Raw genomic sequence first — 20039 nt, 5'->3', positions numbered from 1 at the left:
AAAATGAACATCTAACTTCATTATTCTGTTATCGATTGATTTTCTGGTTTCTCTTTTTCTTCCAAATCAATGTTTAAATATCAAACCAATTCAATTTGATACTTCAACTTTCACTGTTCATCCAAACATTTTGTCTCGCAAGATGAAACCAAATCATATTAACATTTAAAGTTGCTTTCAAAGAGTTTCATTGTTTACCTCGGAATAAAGAACAACCATGAAACTTTGAAACTTTGAAAGAAAACGCAAAATTATTAATAATTGAATGGCTGATAAAGAGTATTGAAATGGTGAGAAAAGACGAATTTTTTTGAAACATTTTCTTCTTTTGTTGCCATATTAGCTATTCTTTGCATAATTTTGTTCATTCAGTTAACTCGAACCTTATCAAGTTAAGAGTGTTGAGCAAATTGTTTGATAACCTTATAATTCCTTATAAGATGTTAATTAATTTACGCTGCAAGTTGAAGTGTTTATTAAAGGTTAAAGGAGTAAAGATGAGGTGAAAATGAGAGGAAAAAACGTGAACTTGGCTTCTTTAATTCTGAAGCAACTTTGCTTCTATAACAAGAGTAAATAATATAATGGAGAGTGATGATGGTGATGATGGAAGAGAGGCATTTTTAAGAATCTTGGATTTGTAGTTGAAGGTAACAAAAATGGTTATAACAATGTCAACATGAGAATGACTTTTCTTCCTTCTTTATCCTCGAACACTCTTCATATCTTCAACTTGTCATTGTCGTCTTTACAAGAAAACAAACACTAAAAGCATCAATAATAACATTTTGATCTGATTCTTAACAGGATAAGAAATATTTCCAGCAACATCAAGAAAACAGCAAAATTGGATAATCTTTTTTTCCCTCTCTTTTCATAATCTTTAAGCTCTTCTTTCGTCTCGAGATTTAGTTTGTTGTTGCCAACTTGAGATGGTCAGTTTGATTAATTTTTATGTTAATGCAAGATGACAATTGTTGACCATTTTTAGAAGTTTTTTTCATTTGGAAATTTTTGTCTCTCAGAAAATTGAAAAGCAATCGATGAAAATCAATTTTCTAGGTAAGAAATTGATTAGAATGGAAATCTCTTCTTTTCTCTGTGTTGGACAAAAGTTTTCATTTTACCTTTTCTTTTCTTGCTTCTCACTTTTGACCAATAATGTTGATAATGGCAATAATGATGATGACAGCAATAATAGTAATAAAGGAAAACGTTTTGGCTTCAAATATGATATAATAAATTTTGAGTCATGATATTTTGTCACCCAATTGTTTGTTCAATCAGAGTTTCAGGGGAAAAGGGAAGAGAGAGAAAAATGTTGAAAGTTTAAGTTGTTTCACTGTACTTGTGCTCTGACAATATCATTATTTGTTGTTACCAGATAAATTACAGTTAGGTCAGTGATATTTGTTCAATCAAATTTAACCAACCATGGTAAAGAGGGAAGGAAAGAGTTTAACTGAGAAAAATGAAGGTTTCTCTTTCAATCTAATAATGAAAAATGGTAAGCTAGAAATAGAGTTGAAAGGAAAGTTAGATGCACAAAAAGATATTTCATGTGAACTTTAAGTTATATTATACAAAAATTATTTTTAAAATTTTAATTTCTCAAAAGAATAATCAATTTTTAGTGTCTCTCAGCTATTTTTCCCGATTTTTATGGTGATCAAAGATTCTCAACAAAAAATATCGACATTGAGCACTTTTCATTCAGTTTTTAAATTTTTCCTTAAAATTAAAAAATCGAACTTTGTGATTCATAAAAAACGCATTAAATGAAGGTTAGAGTACACTTTCTGAAAGCTTTAGCTGGACAATTCAAATAAGCTAAATGGGATAATGAAGCAAACACAGATGAGAAAGACAAGAAAAAATCTCGTTTCCATCTTTCATCTTTGCAAAAAAGACTATTATCAATATTGTTTGGTTCCTCTGTTTGGCTTACTCCATATAATTCAGATTTTTTTCATCACCGAAAAAAAGAGCAAAAAATCGCTCACTACCATTCCCATCACCTTACATCTTCATTATGATTCAATTTTTTCTTGCCCATTCTCATTATAATCAAAGTTTTCCCAAATTCAACTAATGTTATGATTAACAATGTTTATCGCACGTTTTTTATACCCAAGCCAATGACCATGAATCAAACCTGAAACAAATGGTTCTCTAGGTTTGCCTTTGTAACCTGATAGAGTCTTACAGCAACCCTCAAGCCTAATCTGTTTCATTCACTGGTCAACATTATTTCACTCAACAGCAGGTTAAAGTGACTTGTAAAAATGATGACAATAATTTGAAGCTTATCTTTATCTATCATCTTCATTACAGATGATTATGGTCACTTTTTATCACCACTGATAACACATCCCTGTCCCTTCATTTACTCAATATTTAATAGTTTTTCCTCTTTTCCTTTTCAATCTTTCTTTTCCTTCTTAAACTTTCCTCTTCTCCTTCCAACCTCCTAATCAATGTTATCACATTTACTACATGATGGCGGACATTGTATTATCTTGTTATAACATATACTCAATTTCAACGATTATAATCATCAAAATGTGAACCATCAATAGAGCAACTATAAACAATGAATTTTTTTTCGCTATTTCTGTACTTCTTTTACCAAAATCAAATCTTTTTTTACATCATTTTCAAAGTGAGCAAAGTTTAGAGCAAAAAATGCCATTATTTTAATGTTATCATCATTATCCAAGTTTTATTCATAAACATTAACTTCTCTCTATTAATAACCATCTAATCATCAAGTTTATTCCCAACATTGGCCATTATCATTATCATGATTAGCCATTAGCTGATGACAACAGTAATACAACTGTAAATGTAAATGATGGAGAAGCAAAATTATTGCAAAAATATTCAATGTTTAGTTTTGAAATGAAAGTGAATGCCGAGTTGAAATGTTTATTAAAATATGATTTGGTTAATCGCACTTTATAAGTATCATGGAAAAGGTTGACAAAAAAGTAAAGCGAAATGCTTCAAATTGCTTTTGACACTTTACTTTTTGATTAATTTTCTGCATTTTTTTGTCAGATCAACTTTTCGTTTCCATTTCACCTTATTGTATAAAAAGTAAACCATAAATACCTCAAGATAACCCATAAGATGACATGAAAATACCCAAAAGACTCGTTTTTATTCAACTTTTCCTTGCTTCTCCTTCAACATCATTTACATCTTTATTTGTCTTCCAATCAACTTGACAGTCATTTTTGATTTACTAACTGCATTCACCTTGCCTCACATCATTACCATTAACCATTAAATCATACAACTACTCATCACAACCATTACTATCAGAAGCAACATGAACAATCGAAGAATGAGATTTTTGCCAAAAAAATAAAACAAAACTAATTTTCATGTTCACATTTCATGTTCATTAATCTCAATTTTTTAAATTTAAACATTTTCCAGAGAAAAAATAAAAACAATTAATTTTCTTGAGTTGAAAACTCGGTAAGATTAGTGATTTGAAACTCTTTACCTTTCATCTGACGATTAATTGCAAGATTGGAAGTCGGAAAAAGTGAGAAAAGTTAATTTCGTTTGGAAATCCAATTGTTGATTAAAGATTACTTTTAACCTTTAATCCAGTTTCATAATAATGACCAAATAATGAAATCTAATATCAGTTAACTTCTCAACTAATTATAATCATCTTACCTTTGTTAGGTAATTGAATGGCAAAGTGTCAAGTGTACAATTGGATTAACTTGAAACTTTTCAAAAGAACTAATAATTCTGCCATTCAAGTTGAAGGTCTTAATGAAACTCTTTATTTTAATGAACTTTATCAACTTCCCTTTCAGGTTACCATAAAAAAGATGACTTCAGTTATCATCGAAACCAGAAATGAATGTGGAAAAGGCTTAAATCAATAAGAGAAAGGATTAATCGAATGTAAACTCAATTATCAGTTTAATTATCGGAATGACTTTCAGTGAAAATGAAATTTCCTCTCAACCAGATATTCATCTAATGACACCATGAATTATCATTTGCCATTCCAACAAAAAGGCAACTTGTCAAGTGCTCAGTGTGTCTCAACATGCTCTCAACTTGGAAAATCATAAACTTTTTTTTTCTCGAAAAAAAAATTTTCCATTCATTCCCAGTCTGTCAACCATCATTACATAGTTATACTGTTGACACGAGATTATTGTATTAATACAGGGAGTCAACAGATTAGCTGAATATGGATAACATGATAGTGTTCATCAGATTACATTTGACATGAAAGTGGAAAAATTTGCTCAACAATGAACTTTTTTTTTCGCTTCTTCATTCTTCTCTAAACTCATTCTAGATTTGTAACTAATAAGGTATAATAAATGTTGCATTACCATGAATATGCATTTGATACCCTGGATTTTGGTGTTAACAATGAAACTCTTTTTTCATTTCATTCTAATGATCATCATGATAACTCATAATCTAACAAGTTCATCTTTTGGAGCAACTTTTTTCTTCTCTTTTTCGCTTGCTATTCTTTGTTGGCCTTTCAATAGTTTGGGTTACTTTGGTGATTCATTTGGAATTGAAAAAAAAGTTCACATTCTCTCTCTTCTTATCTTTCATCTTCTTCAACTTGACAAGTTCAGTTGTTCACAGAGTTTATCATTAGATTGTCTCGATCTCTTTTTTCTCTCTTCTTCCATCAGAACTTTTCTCTCTTCTTTTCTCATTTTTACATTATGTTGTTGCTGTTGGTGAAACTACAAAAATTTATGTGTATCATTTTTTTGGCTCACATAATAATAACATTCTTCAACTGATGATGATGGTCATGATAAATAATCCATTTTTATGGATGTTTGATAATAATACAGATTGATGAGATACTAAATGGTTAACTGTAATAACAATACAGAGAAGAAAGGAAAGGATAAAAAGTAATAAACGAGTAACAGATTCGGTAAAAAGATGAAACAAGAGAAGAGTAAACTTCCGTTTCCTGATTTGTCTACTGTGATGAGTATTGTGTAATGACCGGTGCAAAGTGACCATCTCAATGAGAGGTTGGACAGGCAATATGTACACCAGGTTGTGATCAATTTACAGTAAATTTAGAGTTTACTTTGTTTCGCATGAAACACTGGTAACAGCAGGCTAATCAATTGAGTTCAACTTGCAAGTCTCACTTTGCCAAGTCAAAGAGGTGAAACATGTTGGCCTTAAATATCAATAAAAAAGACAAGGTTTACTCTGGATTTGAGGAAAGTGATTTCAAGGAAAATGTTGCTTCAAAATGTGAAAAGGTCTTTTAAATTGATTGACCGTGAAAATGTTGCTATTGGTGAAACACCAAATTTATTTCAATACTTTTGTGTCTCTCATTTGAGGGGAAATATGATTGAGATGAAGTGGACAGTTTGACTCAGTTTTGTCTCTACATTTACCATCGTTTAAACTGATTTGTCAAATTTATCGAAAAATTCACATTTTCTTGGCCGTTTAGGGTTACTTTAAGGTGAACTTCATCCTCAAATTTCAAGTTTGAGACTTGTCTAGTTAAAAGTCTAGCTTTTTATTATTTTCCATCTTTCTTTGGCTAGAAAAGTCTGAAAACCAATTCAATTTCAATACAATTTTCGTTTCTTTTCATGAAAAGTAAATCAAGTTCGCTACTTTGTTTTCAATGCTGAATATTTTATGTATTCTGATCACTCAGATATTTTGAATTGTTGTCTTAATATGACTCAATTTCAAGCCTTCATTGTAATATTTTTGGAGAGCTTTCGATTGCATTGATGTTAATTTTCATGTTTAGGTGTGCTTTAGCTAAGTTGAATGATTTCTGGTTGAATATTTTTAGTTAATGATCATTACACTGAACTTTATTTATTGAATAATACAGGGTGACAAATGGAAAGCGAACTGCTTTAACTTGCTCTATCGATTAACTCTAGTCTCATTCAAATCGGTTCTAGGTATTACGATTACTTCCCTTGTTAGACATTTCTGGAACATTTGTTAATCTCTTAATGTATTAATATTTTGTCCATTGGTTCAACTTACTTCTTGTTTCATTCCTGACTTCACTCAAATTGAACCAATCAGGCTCCAAAAAAGGGTTGCACAAATGTGATTCCAACATCTATCGAAATCTGGTAACCATTTATCAATTAACAAGTAACATCGAGATGAGACTAATCTTAAAAATAGATTAATGGACAAGTAGGAATGAATAATGTATAAAAGGCACAAAAAATCAGAACCAAAGGGTTCCAAAACTCTCAATCCAAAGGGTTGGAGATGAAGCAAAGATGCTGAAATTAATCAAGTATTCATGAAGATGAAAATATTCATAGCAAAAAGTCCAACAAGCGTCAGCTTTGAAACTCGATTCTTTAGTTATGATATTCACAATTAAGATGAAACAAAATTTTTCTCATCTATTAAGAGCAATGAATAATCTGAGCCATTTCCAGACATACTCAGCCTTTCATGGAAATCATTAAGATGATTAGATGGAAGATGTCAATAAAACAGAGTTTTATAAGACAATAATAAAGAATGAAAATGAAGCAAAAAATGTGAAAATTTTGAAAAAAGGAAGAAAAAAGTTGATTCAAAATTGATGCTTTTGGGTGCAAAACGATTCTTGAATTGGAAATTGTTAATCGATGGAATCGATAAACATGATGATTACGATGATAAGAGTGGTGATGATGATGAGCAAGATGAAAGTAAAAGCATCTTAAAAAGAGCAAGAAATGGATGAAGAAGAAGAAGAAAAAGATTGATCCATGGCTCTTTTTTCCGCTTCCTCATAATGATACTATTAATTCTTGCCTTTAATGGTCAATTTAAGGTCTTTTTTGGTGACATTAAACCCAGAGCCAAGTCATTACTGTTGATCCAAAGCAGACAAAAAAGTCTTACATTTTACAACTGAAATAATACAAATAAAAACAAAAAAACTGATCGCTTTCAAAACTATTCAAGAATTGCTATTTTACTTGATTTTCATTTTGTTAGCTCATTTAACATTGTATTACAATTTGACTTTGAATAAAAAGAAGAGAGAAAAAAACGAAAAAAAGTCATTTCGACAATTGGCATTTTCCTACAACAAAAAGTTCCTGTTTAATCATGTTTAATCAGTGATTGTTAACCTTGATTAACATTGTCTTCATTACTGCTTATTCAATCTCTCATGCATAAGTGTCACTTAATCGCTGGAAATCTTGACTTGACTGACGTTCCAAACGAAAAAAATCTTTCAACTTTTTCTCTTCTCTTTGCTGGGAGTGAATATTTGATAAACTTGTTATTGTAAGCAAATTGATCTGGCAATTGTAATAGACGTTTTTGGACAACATCTGAATGTAACGATTTGTCAGTTTCCATGATAAACATCAGTTGGAAAAGGAAAAGAAATGAGGAGAAGAAGAAAAAACTTGGAATATAATGGTATTATTGCAATATGGAATCAGATTTTGGTTCACATTTTTCTTATTTTTGCTTCTTTTGTTTCTTCTTCTCTTCTCTTTTCATGATTGATAAAATAAAACGAGAGTCAATTTTGAAGGAAAACTAGGAAACAATATGTTTTGTCATCATCTTTCAACATCAACAATTTGCTCTTTCCTTTCAAATATTGTAATATTTAATATATTTCCCTGCGAACTTCTGAATCTAGAGAATTTTCAGGGAACAACTCAACATTCTACTTCTGTACAAATTAACTTTTGTTTTGCCTCTTCACTGACCAATGGTCTTAATGGTTGCTGGATATTGATTGAAGTTGAATGAATATTCAATCAAAATAATTGTTGACATTTCCTTTCCAATCTTCTTGTTCATCATTTAAATCTTTTTACAACTTTTTTGCCTTTTAACGCTTCCAGTTCAAGTTTCTGATTGTTTCAGCAACTTTTGTTCATCATGCAAGATTTATCTCAAGCTTCAAGGAATCATTGGATATGAGCCAAGTGAATCAAACTGTTTTGTCTCAAGCAAATGGTGATAATATTGTTCAACTGAAACAAATCTTTGATCCAGTTATGCGTTCTTTACAAAACTCGAACATGAAATACCAGATTTACAGTGATATTGATCCGTTTATTCAGCACAAAATTCAGAGCCAAAGTAATTTAGTGAAAGCTTTGATGAACCTCTAGTTGCTTAAAAAAGTGGTGAATGACATCGAGTTGAATAGTCTAATAAGATCTCAATCACAGGTTAAATATAAAGTCCTGGACTGATCTCAAGTTATTCAGGCAAAGCGTTCACGGAAAACTGTTGACGAAACTTTTTTGTAGGTTGATTTAAGATGATCAAGACAGAGATAAATAAGAGGTCAGTTCATAGTTCAACAAAACTCAGGACCGATAGAGTCAAGATAATACAATAATGTAGTTTTTCAGTGGCTGGTGAATTGAAAAGATATTAAAGAAAATACTTTTTTAGAAAGTTTGTCCATTATGCGTTCTGCAAAACAATCTTGATTGACTCGAAGTGAATTATCAATTTGTAATTGTACTCTCAACCCTTATAAATAAAACAGAATCGTCATGAGTCATGATTCAAAGTTTAAATGAATTTCCCCAATACCTTTGCACTTAACTTATCTTATCATTTTGGGTTGCTTTTTGAGGCTTTTTACTCATCAAGTTTACTTCAATTTTCCCTTTAAAGCTTATTTCTGAAGTTGCTTTTAGCTTAAGTCCTCAATTGGACAAAAGAGAAAAAGATTTATCGAAATTCAGTTCAATTCCAGATTAAATGATAAGTTTTTGGTTTTCAACAAAACTTTGACAATGAATGAGACGCCATCTAGTGTTGAAAAAGAAGACGAATTAACCAGAAAGTGAAAGAATCTTGAAAAGTTGAATTTTAGTGTAAATTGTACCACATTATTCATGGATGAGATCATTTATGACAGCAAATTGAATTGATTAATGGATTAAGAGGGAAATTTTAGATTGAATCGAGAATTAGATCATCATCAGAAATTATTCTTATCATTTTTAATGGTTTAAAAACAGATTGGAAATGATTAAAATCAAGTTTCCAGAATGATTTGTCAAACAAAATTAAATGTAAACATTTTTTCCGAATCAATTGAACACATGAAAAAAAGGTTAATCAATTGAGCTGATGTAAAATGGTTGAAGAAATGAATAAATGAAAAGATTTTGTCCAATTCAATGACAAATTGAAACAACTTATAAAATGTTCAATAATTGCTTAAACAGAAGCAATTAACCTTAAACAAGTCTGTCAAGATTAAAGCAAAAAGCAGAAAAGCGATAATCAAATTGTCAATTCACCTGTCATTAGACTGATACAATTGAACACAATTCTGAAGTGTGCTTAATGAGGATCAATAGAATGATGTTTTCATAACAATTCTGAACATTTATCAATCTTGGCTCATCCAATTCAGTTAACAACTTGAAAACAAACCATAAAATGGGTTCAACATTACATTTGATTTCCGTAACAAAACAGTGATTCAATTGATAACACTTCATAATCACCAGAATCACGACCAAGTGACTAACTAATTTCAATATTGATAAAGCAATTCTTTATTACATTGATGACAAGCAACTGATAGACATTTAACCACAAATAACAACAATTTAATCTAAATTGATCAAATGTACTGGTTGATCAGTTAAATGTAATGATTTCCATCGGTTTGGGTTAAAAAATATTGATATAAAAAATAGTAGTAAAGTCCATTGGAAATTAACAGCCTTAATCGTTAAATGAGTTAATCACATTGGGTGATTAATTGTAACGTAATTGGCTTTTAATAAATTAACTAGATTAAGAAATAGTTTCGATAAATTGTTTATTGTTGAATCTGGTTTCAGATTTTACCTTTGATTAAGTCATTTAATTGGATGTTTTACCGTTTACTTTGAGGACTTGAGACATGATTAATGTTTATTGAATATTATGAAGAAAACAACTTTTCAATTTAAGTTTCATTGATAATCAAGTTGATCATAAATCGCGCATTACCTTGACTTGGATTTAATCGTTAATTAGCCGGAAGTTTTTTATCCATTTTAATTTTTCCCTGATAAACAATTTTGATCAACTTGGAATGCTAATTGGAAATGAAAGATATTATTGATACGTTTCCTTGTCAATGTAAAGTCAACAGAGACTTTCATTGACAAAACCCATTTTCAACTGGATTCACTTAGAAGTGACAATTTTGTTGATTTAATTGCTTCCAAATGAAATGTTTAAAAATAGATTATTTAAAACGTTAACAGTGATCAATCAATGGAATGGTTTCATAGTGAAAATTGATTGAAAATAGAGTTGAGAGGCAAATATTTACATGTTAATCTGGTTAAATCAGTTTATGATGGAAGCGTAGGGAAAGTAAATTGGAGAATGAATTTTCATTGCATTTCACCAAAATTAACAACATTATTTCAACATGATTCAGATGAGAGACCGAGAAGACAATAAATTATCATCATCAGAAAATTCTCATCTTCTCTCTCTTTCTCTTCTCACTATCTTTTATATCTTTGTCAGCCTTTCTCATTTCAACCTCTTCATCCAAATGTTTATATCCATTTCAAACTACACTCTGGCTCTTCATTAGCCGCTCCCATTTTCATCCTCTTTTCTTCCCTCTCTTTTCGTCATTAGTCTCATTAACTTTCATCTTCCTTTCTCTCTCTTCCCTCTTCATCTCTCCCTTTCATCATCCAAGTAAACCTAGAAACCTAAACACATACTGTAACATGCGAGTGTAGCGGGTTCAACATTAATAAATAGCCATTTCTTTCAACGAAACTCATTCAGTTAATAAATTGTCTTCCTTCAGTTGAAAATCAAAAAGGATTATCTTCCAATAATTTCATTAGTTAATCCCATACCAGGTAAATCAACAAGTAATATTGTTTTGTCTCTGTTCACTCAACATCTTTTGCTTTTCCCTTTTTACCCAATTCTAGTTGTTTAATCACTGTGCTCATCCTAATCATGGCCAGTCCAAAGGATATTGTTGCCACCGTGCTCAAGTTTGCTATCATGATCATCTCAATCATCATCTTGGTCAAGTTGACTGTTGACCTTGTCCAACATGGTAAAAACTTCAAAACGGAACAAATAATTTACTATGTTTGTACCTATGTCGTCTTACTGTTTGCCTTGTTTGGAGCCTGGAAGGAAGAGTTTATTTACTTGGTCATTGCTGGTGTCGCCCTGATCCTTGACTTGGCCTTTTCGTGGGGAGCTGATGCTGGAATCGCAGTAAACAACAGTCTGGTTGTGGCATTAACGGTACTGGTCTGTGTGATGGCCGCGTTGCTCAAGTTTTTCAATGCTCGATCAGTTGCTGTGGTCTAACCAAACTCATGACCAGCCAAAAAAAAACCAAAAAAATATTTACTAATCACTCAACCTCATTCAATACACAAAGCCTTAAATCCTACACAAATCCCGATTCCCACCACTTTAAACCATGAAATTAATCAAAATAATCGCCCAAAAATGTTTCTTTCTTTGTCTCATTTGCTAATCCATAACAATTATACTTAACTTGACGGTGTTTTTTTATATCTAAATATCACAAATCTATCATTACATAAATGAAAAGCCAAACCAGAAAACAATGTTGCCCTTTTTTTTGCTTAAAAGTATTCATTAATTCATTGAATCCCACTCTAATCCCTTATTAAGTGATCCTACAACTTGGACTCTTCCTTGTCTTGGATCAGCATCTTTGAACCTCAAAGTTTCCAAAAATATTGTGCCTCATTTTTGGCATCGCCATGATGTTAATATTGTTTGCTTGTTTCCCTCTCATCATCATCATCTCCTGATTGGTTGTTGTTTTCCTTGAACAAATCATCATCCTAATCGCCACCTTTTTCATGATGAATGTAACAATCAACAATAAAGAAACAAGGATCAACATGTTTTGTCAGTTAAATACTTGTTTCCAGGTTAACAATTTAATATCAACATTTTACTTTAAAATATACAAAAAAATTTTATCTTTACTGTAACTTGTAATACTTGATTTACAGTATGAGTAATGATGATATTGTACAGTTAAGCGTTATGAATGCCTTGAAACGGCCTTGGCCAATCAGCAAGTTATATCAGGATAACCAGGCAAAGATAATTGTCATTAAATTGTGAATATGTTAGTCACAGCTATGATCACATCAAAGATGTTTACACGAAACATTAAATGAGCAAGAATTAAATTGTTGCCAATCAATTTTGTATGAGCGCTTTTTTGATGGTTTATGCCAGTTTTGAGTTTGATTATGTGCCTGTTGTAAGTGTCAAAATAATTGTTATTACTCTTGAATTGCCAGGGTTAATCATGATTTAATAGAAACATGCAATGATATGAAACGCCTTCGTTTCCATAGCAGATTGTTCTTCAATCTCATAATGGTAATAAAAGCGGATGAAAAGCAATTAACAATTGCTATGTTGATGGGTAATTCAATTGAGTTATTGTGTTATTATTATCCGAAAGAGTCAATTGTTTAAAGCATTTTGGCTTTCAAATTTTGCTCATTAGTCAAGGTAAACAGACAAACTTGATTCTTCTTTGTTTATGTGTTTATTTGGTTTACCTTTTGGTTTTTATTCAATTTATAATTACACAAACCTTGCTTTTGTTTTTACTTTTGTGTTTGGTTTGGTTGATACTCGATTTCAAGAGCGATCAGAATAATTAAAGTAAAATAGTTTTTGTTTGCTAATTGATTAAAATTGAGTTGTTCAAACTCGAGTACAAAATGGCAAACAAAAGGCATTTATGGCAATTGACTATAATCTTGAAGGCCTAGATAAGAGGCTCCATTTGTGTTTACAATTTTACAATTGATATTTTACACCTTTGGCTGATGTTTTGTTGTGAATTGGCAGTGATTTTGTCAATAGTTGATTACCGGCAGCCACAAGCTTCCACTACCATGTCTTGATAATTTTTGAGAACAACTTTTCCATATTCGTCGACATAAAGAATTGAAATTGATGAAAGCTCGGTGGGAACACAGCAAGCCTTTTGAACCTTGTTGGGGGTAACAGAGTTAACTAAATTTTGAACAATGGCGTGATTTGTGGCATTATGGACATCGTTGAGGAGATGAGGACAGTCACCCGCACAATAAAATGCTTGATAACCAAGTGGAGCTACAATCCAATTGTTCCAACCAACTTCACTAAAATCGACGTACATGGGTCTCCGGCGACATGCCTCTTTCCTTTGTTTGCGACGACTCTTACGTCCACTGACTGGCTTATTTCTTTGATCAACTTGTCTCTTATCACGTTTTAAAACATTTGAGGCATCAGGTGTGCCATCATTTGAATAAGTCACTAGTAAAGGTGCTTCTAGCAAAGGTTCATTCTCCTCAGTTTTAAAATTGGTGGTGTAAAAATATTGGCTTGGATCGTCAAGAGCCAGACTCGTCCAATTCAGATGATATTGGTTAAATAAATTAGAATCTGTTGATTTTGAATCGTCATGGTGACCAGATACGATGAACGGAGGACAAACCGCAATCTCAATGTAGAAAATTGTTGCCACAAGGGTCCATTGAAAAGTCATGGTCACTCATCAAGATGATATTGGTGTTAGTAAATGGCTGGTAAGGAAACCAGGAAAAAGACAGACAACTGACTAAAGATGAAAAATACTATGGCAATGACCAGTTTGTTACTAGAGCATTAGGAATCAAGAATAAAAGGGTAACTAATGAAGATAAACATGAAAGTCGATCAACTAATCAAAACGTCAAACTTTGGTAATATATAAAAATGTGAAAGACAGATAAGAGAAACAAGTTGTAAACAAGTCAAAAATTCTCAGCTTTCATCGATTCTCGATTAATCGAATGCCTTAAAGACCAATTGGAAACTTTGTACTAGGATAAAACTTGCTATCTTTGGATATTATTACGCACAAAAAATTGATTAAATAGCCTTTTTTTAAAAAAGACAGGTTTATTTGATAATCATTGATTTTACAAGAGAATTGGTAATTCTAATCACCTTTTTTGTCTCCAGCCATACCCATTTTCTTTATTAATTTTTCATGTTCTTCAGCCAATCGGTCATATTCACGACTAATACCTTCGGCCTGCTTCTTAACAGCCTCAGCTTTGGCTAAATCATTCTTAGATTTGATCAATTCTTCTTTGATTCCAGCCAATTCAGATCTAAGACGTTTCAATTCACCAGCTGAAGGTGATGTTGGCTCATCTTTGCTTTCTGCCTTGTCACCACCGGCTTTAGTTTTACTCTTCTTGTTGCCATCATCTGAAGCTTTCAATAAGGCCTCTGCTGCTTTTGAAGCTCCCTTTGCTTGGGCAGTAACAGCTTCCAGTTGATTTTTAAGTTGTGCTGTCTGCGATAAAAGAGAAGCGATTCGTCGAATCACCAAACAGAGAAACAAAGCGAATCCAGCAATGTAAAAATTTCGCTGGGCTCTAAACAATTTCATTGAATGAGCCAATTCGGTATTGAGATGACCGGCATGCTCGTCATGTTCTCGTCCAACTGAATATCTCCTCATTTCCCGAATGGAATCCAAAAACAGAAGGACCAAAATTAACAGAAATCCAGTGAAATAAAGGTTACTTTGACGTTCAATAGACTGTAAAAAGCGTGATTTGAAAAAACTTTGCCATTTTCTCGGTGAAATGATGGGCAATAATAGAATAATGACAATAGCAATCTCTATATACAGAAAGGTAGCAACCAAAGTCCATTGGAGACTCATTTTGATTAATTATACTATTTAAAAATAACAATCAAGTTGACAAAGAAATGATGAGTATACAAAATAACAAAACGCAATTTTCAATCCCAAGTTCAGGGCCTAAATGTATTCAAACAGATACCAGATAGAGTGCAAACAATATCAGTCCCAAAAGATACAAACCACTGACGTAACAAGAGATCGTGGTTACTCACTAGCTTGATCAATACAATCAGTAACTGTGTTTACTTCCCCCAGCTACAAGTAACCAGTTACATCAACCTTTTACCGTCAGATTAACAGTTGAAATCCGATTCTCCATCTTCGACCAACGCCGTCTATCGATATATTAAGAAAGCTATCAGAATTTTTATTTTACTTTCTTCTCTTTCTTTTTTGAATTTCCCTCTCCATGTAACCACAGAGTAACTGGTTATGATGAACACAACAAAAGCACTCGGCTAATGTAATCATATTTAGAGGGGAAGAAGTAACCAAATATGATTGGTTACTTCTTCCCCTCTAACCAGGTAACCGGTTATTAACCAGTATTTACCCAAAATTGCCCTTCGACGAGGGCCCCATCTTTTGGAAATAAAAAAAATCTTAGCTCTCGACATAATACGATTGTTTGATATTTTGACATTAATTGTTACCATTAACCATCTGTTTCAAATTAACTATCAACAATTACACGTAAATTAACTGAGATTACATTCTATCAATTTTAAAATTTTGGAATAAATTTGTTTCGTTCTTTAGTGAACAATAATTCCCATTAATTCTGAATTGAAACAATAATCTTGATTCTAGACTTTCAAGTCAACTTTCATCTTGTTTTTTCCGATAAAGCGATATTTGACCTTAAATGGTCTTTAAAACATAAAGAAGACTGCAATTTTAGTTTTTTAATACTTTATTCACAAGGTGAAACATTGATTTGATGTTTTCTAAAATATCAAAATGAAAAATCTTATAATTAATTTGTAGTATCGAAAAGTCAAAATGACAGTTTTTTCTCCCTACAATATAAATTAAACTTAATTTAATCCAAATTATTATTTCCTTTGGAGAGTACGTTGGTTTTGTCACCACACAAAAAGGGACGATTGGTAGCAAAATTAATTATTGGCTATCGAATGTTAATCATTATTTATATGGTTTAAGTATAATTTCGAAGTGGCATTCATCAGTCCCATCATTAGCAACTGTTGAGGAAGAAAAAAATAAATAAAAAATAATATTAAATAAATGATTTAATCAAAAAATCTTTTAAAATCATTATAATGATGAAAGTTTATCTAATTCTCAGTTCTCTCCAGTCTCTTAATTCACCAAATAAATCTTTCTCTCTGCTTTTAAGTATTTCGTTAATGTTGCTTTCGGGCATTCTATAGAGGAACAAGTTTACTGAAATATCCTAAAATTATTTCTACTTTTCAAATATTCAATTTTGTTGGCTTCTCATGTTTATCGAGATCTATTCTCTTTATTTATTCATCTCTCTCTCTCTCTCTCAGACACATACAAAAACATTCACTCTCTGCAATCTCTTCTTCCTCTTATTTATAATAATTAATCTTTAATTCTTGGTTTTACTAATTAAAACTAACACACCCACATGTATACAACTATCTCGAGGAGACCTCAATCAAGAGGTGCCTTTGCGTTTGTACTTCACCATAACAGCATCGATGGTGGTAATCTCATATTGTTCATGCATTTGAAATTAATATTTGGTTAAGAAACAGAGAACAATAGAAAATAATAAATAATAATGAAATGCTCACCTCGATCTAATTGCATCAAGAAAATTGATTCTTCCGTGAAATTTCTGATGACCTCATCTGTCATAAGAACATGAATTCCAGAAGGACCTTGTAAGCAGATTCTGTTTATGTAATATTCATTTGAACATAATATCACGGACTCCAATTTAGCCTTAAACTCTGTAACACTAAGGTTTTCTAAGTAAACAGCTCTGAAAACTTCATCCACAGGATTACAGATATACAAGGTCAATTTAGGTTTAATAGCGCGAATATGAAGAGCATTGAAAAGTCTAATTCCATCAGTTAGGCCACAAATCTGAATGAGATCACTACGTGTCATCCTTAATAGATCTGAGCCCGAAAAATTTGAAAACGTCCTAACGTAAGAATCAAATCTATTCAAGGCTAACCAGTTGGCAGTTTCTTCAGATGATGCTTCTGAGGAGAGGATGGTATTGAGGTTAAATGGTGAAGTGGAATTATTATTAGTAAAGTTTGGTTCTAGTTCCTTATCATCGGACAAAGATGGAGACCTTTTGGGGACAACACTATTATTGGCTTCCGATGAGGCTTTCAGCTTCTCTTCCAAACCTCTTAGGTTGACTCCTCCCGTTTCGGTTCCTCCGATAGATGGAACCAACACTGATGAAGCTGAAACAGTGGGTGAAGATGGCGGTGAGCCTCGAGACAATACAACATTAGAACTATTCCTAATTTTGCTGTTATTACCAACTGCATCATTCGAATTACCATTAGCATTACCACAAATGACTCCATTATGATCGCTGCTGCCTCTATTTCCTGAATTATTGTTAATAGATGAAGTTGCTGTATACAAACTATTGATAGGATACTCAGTAAAGGCAGTACGATCTGAAGACGGTTTGAATTTCTCCTGTTCGCTTTGAGGACGCTTGCTCATCTTTTCTCGATCTGTTTTGTGCTTTCTATCTGCACCTTTAGGTTTGAAAACTTTGATTTGACATGATGCAGCATGCAGGATGCTAGAGGCACCAATTTTACCACCCCCATCATAAGCGTGTGTTTCGATAATCAATCGAAAAGGTACTCCTTTTTCGCCACCATGTTTCTTTGGGGTAAACTCTGTACTTATACAATTAACCTTGACAGGGCAAGAGAATAAAAAGATATAGAAATAAGTTATGTTAAATACTGGTTCAACTTTGAGACTTGTTGTTTCTCCAGTCACTGCTGGATACCTTAGAGTGGCTATTTTTAGTGGCTTTTAGTTTCATGCATTAGTTTTTGATAAAATATATCTTACCCTGACGAATACGCCTGTATCTTTAGTTGGTTCCCAGAGAAATTCACATTTGTTTATTTCTTGAGAATTGTGTTGATTTTCGTAAATACCATAAGAAAGTGGAATGTCAATTTCTAATATTCTTTCAGATTGTCTGGATTGCTTCCATTGCAAAATCAAATCTTTCTCCATGTACTGTAGCCTCCTTTCGTGGAATCCTATTCTGATAATGCTTTTCAACATTTTACCTCTTAAATCAGATAAATCGCCAAGTTTCTTAAGATTTATCTCATATGATTGACCTATAGAGTCAATAATCAGAAATAAAAGAGAAGATAGGAAAGCAAAAAAATGGTGGAGAATGGAATTTAAAGAAAATTGAGATAAGGAGGTAAATAAAGAGATCCAAAGTTATATCTTAATAAACTAAAATCTGTATCTGATTTTGGCAGAAATACTAACCTTGGTTGAGGTATGTCATGGTTTCTTCATTGACTTTAGTAGCCATCGATGTTGGTGCTTGTAAAAGATACAAAAATTCATTTGTATGACGAATAGGAGAAGGCGATTCAGACTCATTGGACGAAGATGTAGCATTATGATTTTGATGATGTTGATTATGCTGATGATGATGATGATGCTGTTGTTGCTGCTGCTGTTGTTGTTGGTGAATATGATGATGATGATGATTGCTGCTTGTGGTATTAGTTGCCGTAGTCCCAGTAGAACTGGAACCGAATGGATGATTAGATACTGAAAGTATCTGAGTTAGAACCGAGGATGGACTTGATATGGCTGCAGATGGTGATGATCGACCTGAATGTGGTAATATCGATGATGCTGAGGTAGTTCTTAGATCCGGGGCTGATATGCTGTGACGCTGTTGGCATTTCATCTCACTTTTACATTCTTCATGTTGGCAATCACCATCTGAGCCTCTCTGAATGAGACCATGTGTTGCAAAAATATATCGCATGGAATCAGCATTACACGTTTCCCGCTCATTGCTAAAACAAAATCGTTTAATGGTGCTGGTCATACTTTCTTCGTCGAGACCATAAGCTAAATACGATGAGAAAAGATTGAGAAATAAATAAGTTGAGCTGGATAAGGAACGTTTACAATGTTATCAATCTATTCATCAAAATCTCATCAATCTAAACATTTATTACTTTAGCATGCTAACCCTCCATCTAACCTATTAGTTTTTTTCCCTAACTATATAAAAGATAAAGTTACCTAAACGATTCTTTTTCCGATGAACAATGATGTCCGAGCCACGGCCATCATCACCAAGTGGATTGTCTAAAGACAGGGATAATGAAGATGACTCAGAGTTGGACCCTTTGATATTGCTATTTGTACCGATAGAATGCTTATGATGAGGAGAAGATTGATGTGAATTATCACTGCTGTTGCCGTTTGATTGATGATTAAGATGACTTCGATGATGATAATTGGTATGCTCACTTTTTAGACTTGGCAACGCAAGTAGAGTTTCGCTGTAAGAAAAATAAAGACGAATTGATAAGAATTCATCATTAGACATTGAGCATTAATGAATATGTTATAGAGGCATTAAAAAATTAATAAAGAAAAAAAAACTTGGCAAATGAAATTTGAAGAAAGAAAATTGAGCAACTAAGATAATATCACAGGTAGTTAGCTCTCTGCAACAAGAGAGAAGGAGAGGAAAGCAGTAGTAGAGTAGCATGGGAAAATAGAGGGAGAATGAAGAGAGATAGAAAAATTGAATTGCTTTACCTCATGTTAAATGAAGAAGTTCCCAATTCCATTCCGAGACCAGAAAGGCTTCCGTCAAAATCAGCTGCCAAAGCATCGTCAATATCATGCCAGTGGACTGCAGTGGACATGATGATAGTGGATAATGGTACCGCTGCAAGACCAGTGAGAATGAAGAGATGAGATGGATGAAGAACAAGAAAAAAATCAAAGGTAAACTAAACAACAAAAACACCAAATGAAAATAATATTCAGTGTTTAAACAATTCTTCAAGCTTATTTTTTTTCTTTCTCTCTTACTTTTTCTCTTTCTCTCCCTCCCTCTCCCACTCTCTCTTCCTTACTTTTCTATTTTGTTCCCTTGACTCTTGATAGAAAGTGAATGGTGAATACACTGAACCACTGTTTAAAGAAACGATGTTGATTTGTTAATGATGATGCTAACAAAGTTCAGTTATTGGAACAAAGAATCAAGAAAAAGCAAATGAAACAAGACATTTTTCAATGCAAACACAAGCAA

At 32.4% G+C, this 20039-nt stretch overlaps 3 protein-coding genes and 1 long non-coding RNA gene across 5 annotated transcripts; 1 reads left to right on the top strand and 3 right to left on the bottom strand.

Annotated features, from left to right (window-relative positions):
- Nucleotides 1-10819: 10819 nt before the first annotated feature.
- Nucleotides 10820-11947, top strand: LOC149093636 (uncharacterized). The gene is made up of 2 exons (XR_016200231.1): nucleotides 10820-10892; nucleotides 10968-11947. It is a non-coding gene; the product is annotated as an uncharacterized LOC149093636 (long non-coding RNA).
- Nucleotides 11948-12576: 629 nt separating this feature from the next.
- Nucleotides 12577-13820, bottom strand: LOC107365276 (bone morphogenetic protein 2-A). Its single transcript, XM_015932762.3, has one exon. The coding sequence runs from the start codon at nucleotides 13586-13588 to the stop codon at nucleotides 12923-12925; it is 666 nt and encodes a 221-aa protein (XP_015788248.1). The 5' UTR covers nucleotides 13589-13820; the 3' UTR covers nucleotides 12577-12922.
- Nucleotides 13821-13963: 143 nt separating this feature from the next.
- LOC107365275 (B-cell receptor-associated protein 31) lies at nucleotides 13964-14857 on the bottom strand. The gene has a single exon (XM_015932761.3). It carries the CDS (start codon nucleotides 14759-14761, stop codon nucleotides 14024-14026), a length of 738 nt encoding a protein of 245 aa, XP_015788247.2. The 5' UTR covers nucleotides 14762-14857; the 3' UTR covers nucleotides 13964-14023.
- Nucleotides 14858-15638: 781 nt separating this feature from the next.
- On the bottom strand, nucleotides 15639-20020 carry gem (transcription factor CP2 like gemini). Of its 2 annotated transcripts, none has more exons than XM_015932786.3 (7): nucleotides 19864-20020; nucleotides 19541-19673; nucleotides 19016-19278; nucleotides 18239-18838; nucleotides 17798-18078; nucleotides 16531-17635; nucleotides 15639-15948 (listed from the first exon to the last, which is right to left on the bottom strand). In XM_015932786.3, exons 2-7 carry the CDS (start codon nucleotides 19648-19650, stop codon nucleotides 15890-15892), a joined length of 2418 nt encoding a protein of 805 aa, XP_015788272.2. In that variant the 5' UTR covers nucleotides 19651-19673; nucleotides 19864-20020; the 3' UTR covers nucleotides 15639-15889. The 2 variants fall into 2 exon arrangements, with proteins under 2 accessions (XP_015788272.2, XP_015788273.2); XM_015932787.3 differs by having other exon boundaries at nucleotides 19247-19278.
- Between the last annotated feature and the right edge of the window lie 19 nt (nucleotides 20021-20039).

This window comes from Tetranychus urticae, chromosome 3 (assembly GCF_039701765.1).
Source record: "Tetranychus urticae isolate SD_2017Ah chromosome 3, NJAU_TeUrti_SD_1.0, whole genome shotgun sequence".
Classification (NCBI taxonomy): Eukaryota; Metazoa; Arthropoda; class Arachnida; order Trombidiformes; family Tetranychidae; genus Tetranychus; species Tetranychus urticae.
Note: the sequence above shows the minus strand (reverse complement) of the source record. Positions and strands in the feature narration are given on the sequence as shown.

Coding starts and splice junctions, on each gene's coding strand:
- LOC107365276 (XM_015932762.3), bottom strand. CDS start 13,588: ATGACTTTTCAATGGACCCTTGTGGCAACAATTTTCTACATTGAGATT.
- LOC107365275 (XM_015932761.3), bottom strand. CDS start 14,761: ATGAGTCTCCAATGGACTTTGGTTGCTACCTTTCTGTATATAGAGATT.
- gem (XM_015932786.3), bottom strand. CDS start 19,650: ATGTCCACTGCAGTCCACTGGCATGATATTGACGATGCTTTGGCAGCT. Junction 19,279..19,540: donor ACTTCTTCATTTAACATGAG/GTAAAGCAATTC, acceptor TTTTTCTTACAG/CGAAACTCTACTTGCGTTGC. Junction 17,636..17,797: donor ATACAGGCGTATTCGTCAGG/GTAAGATATATT, acceptor TGCCCTGTCAAG/GTTAATTGTATAAGTACAGA.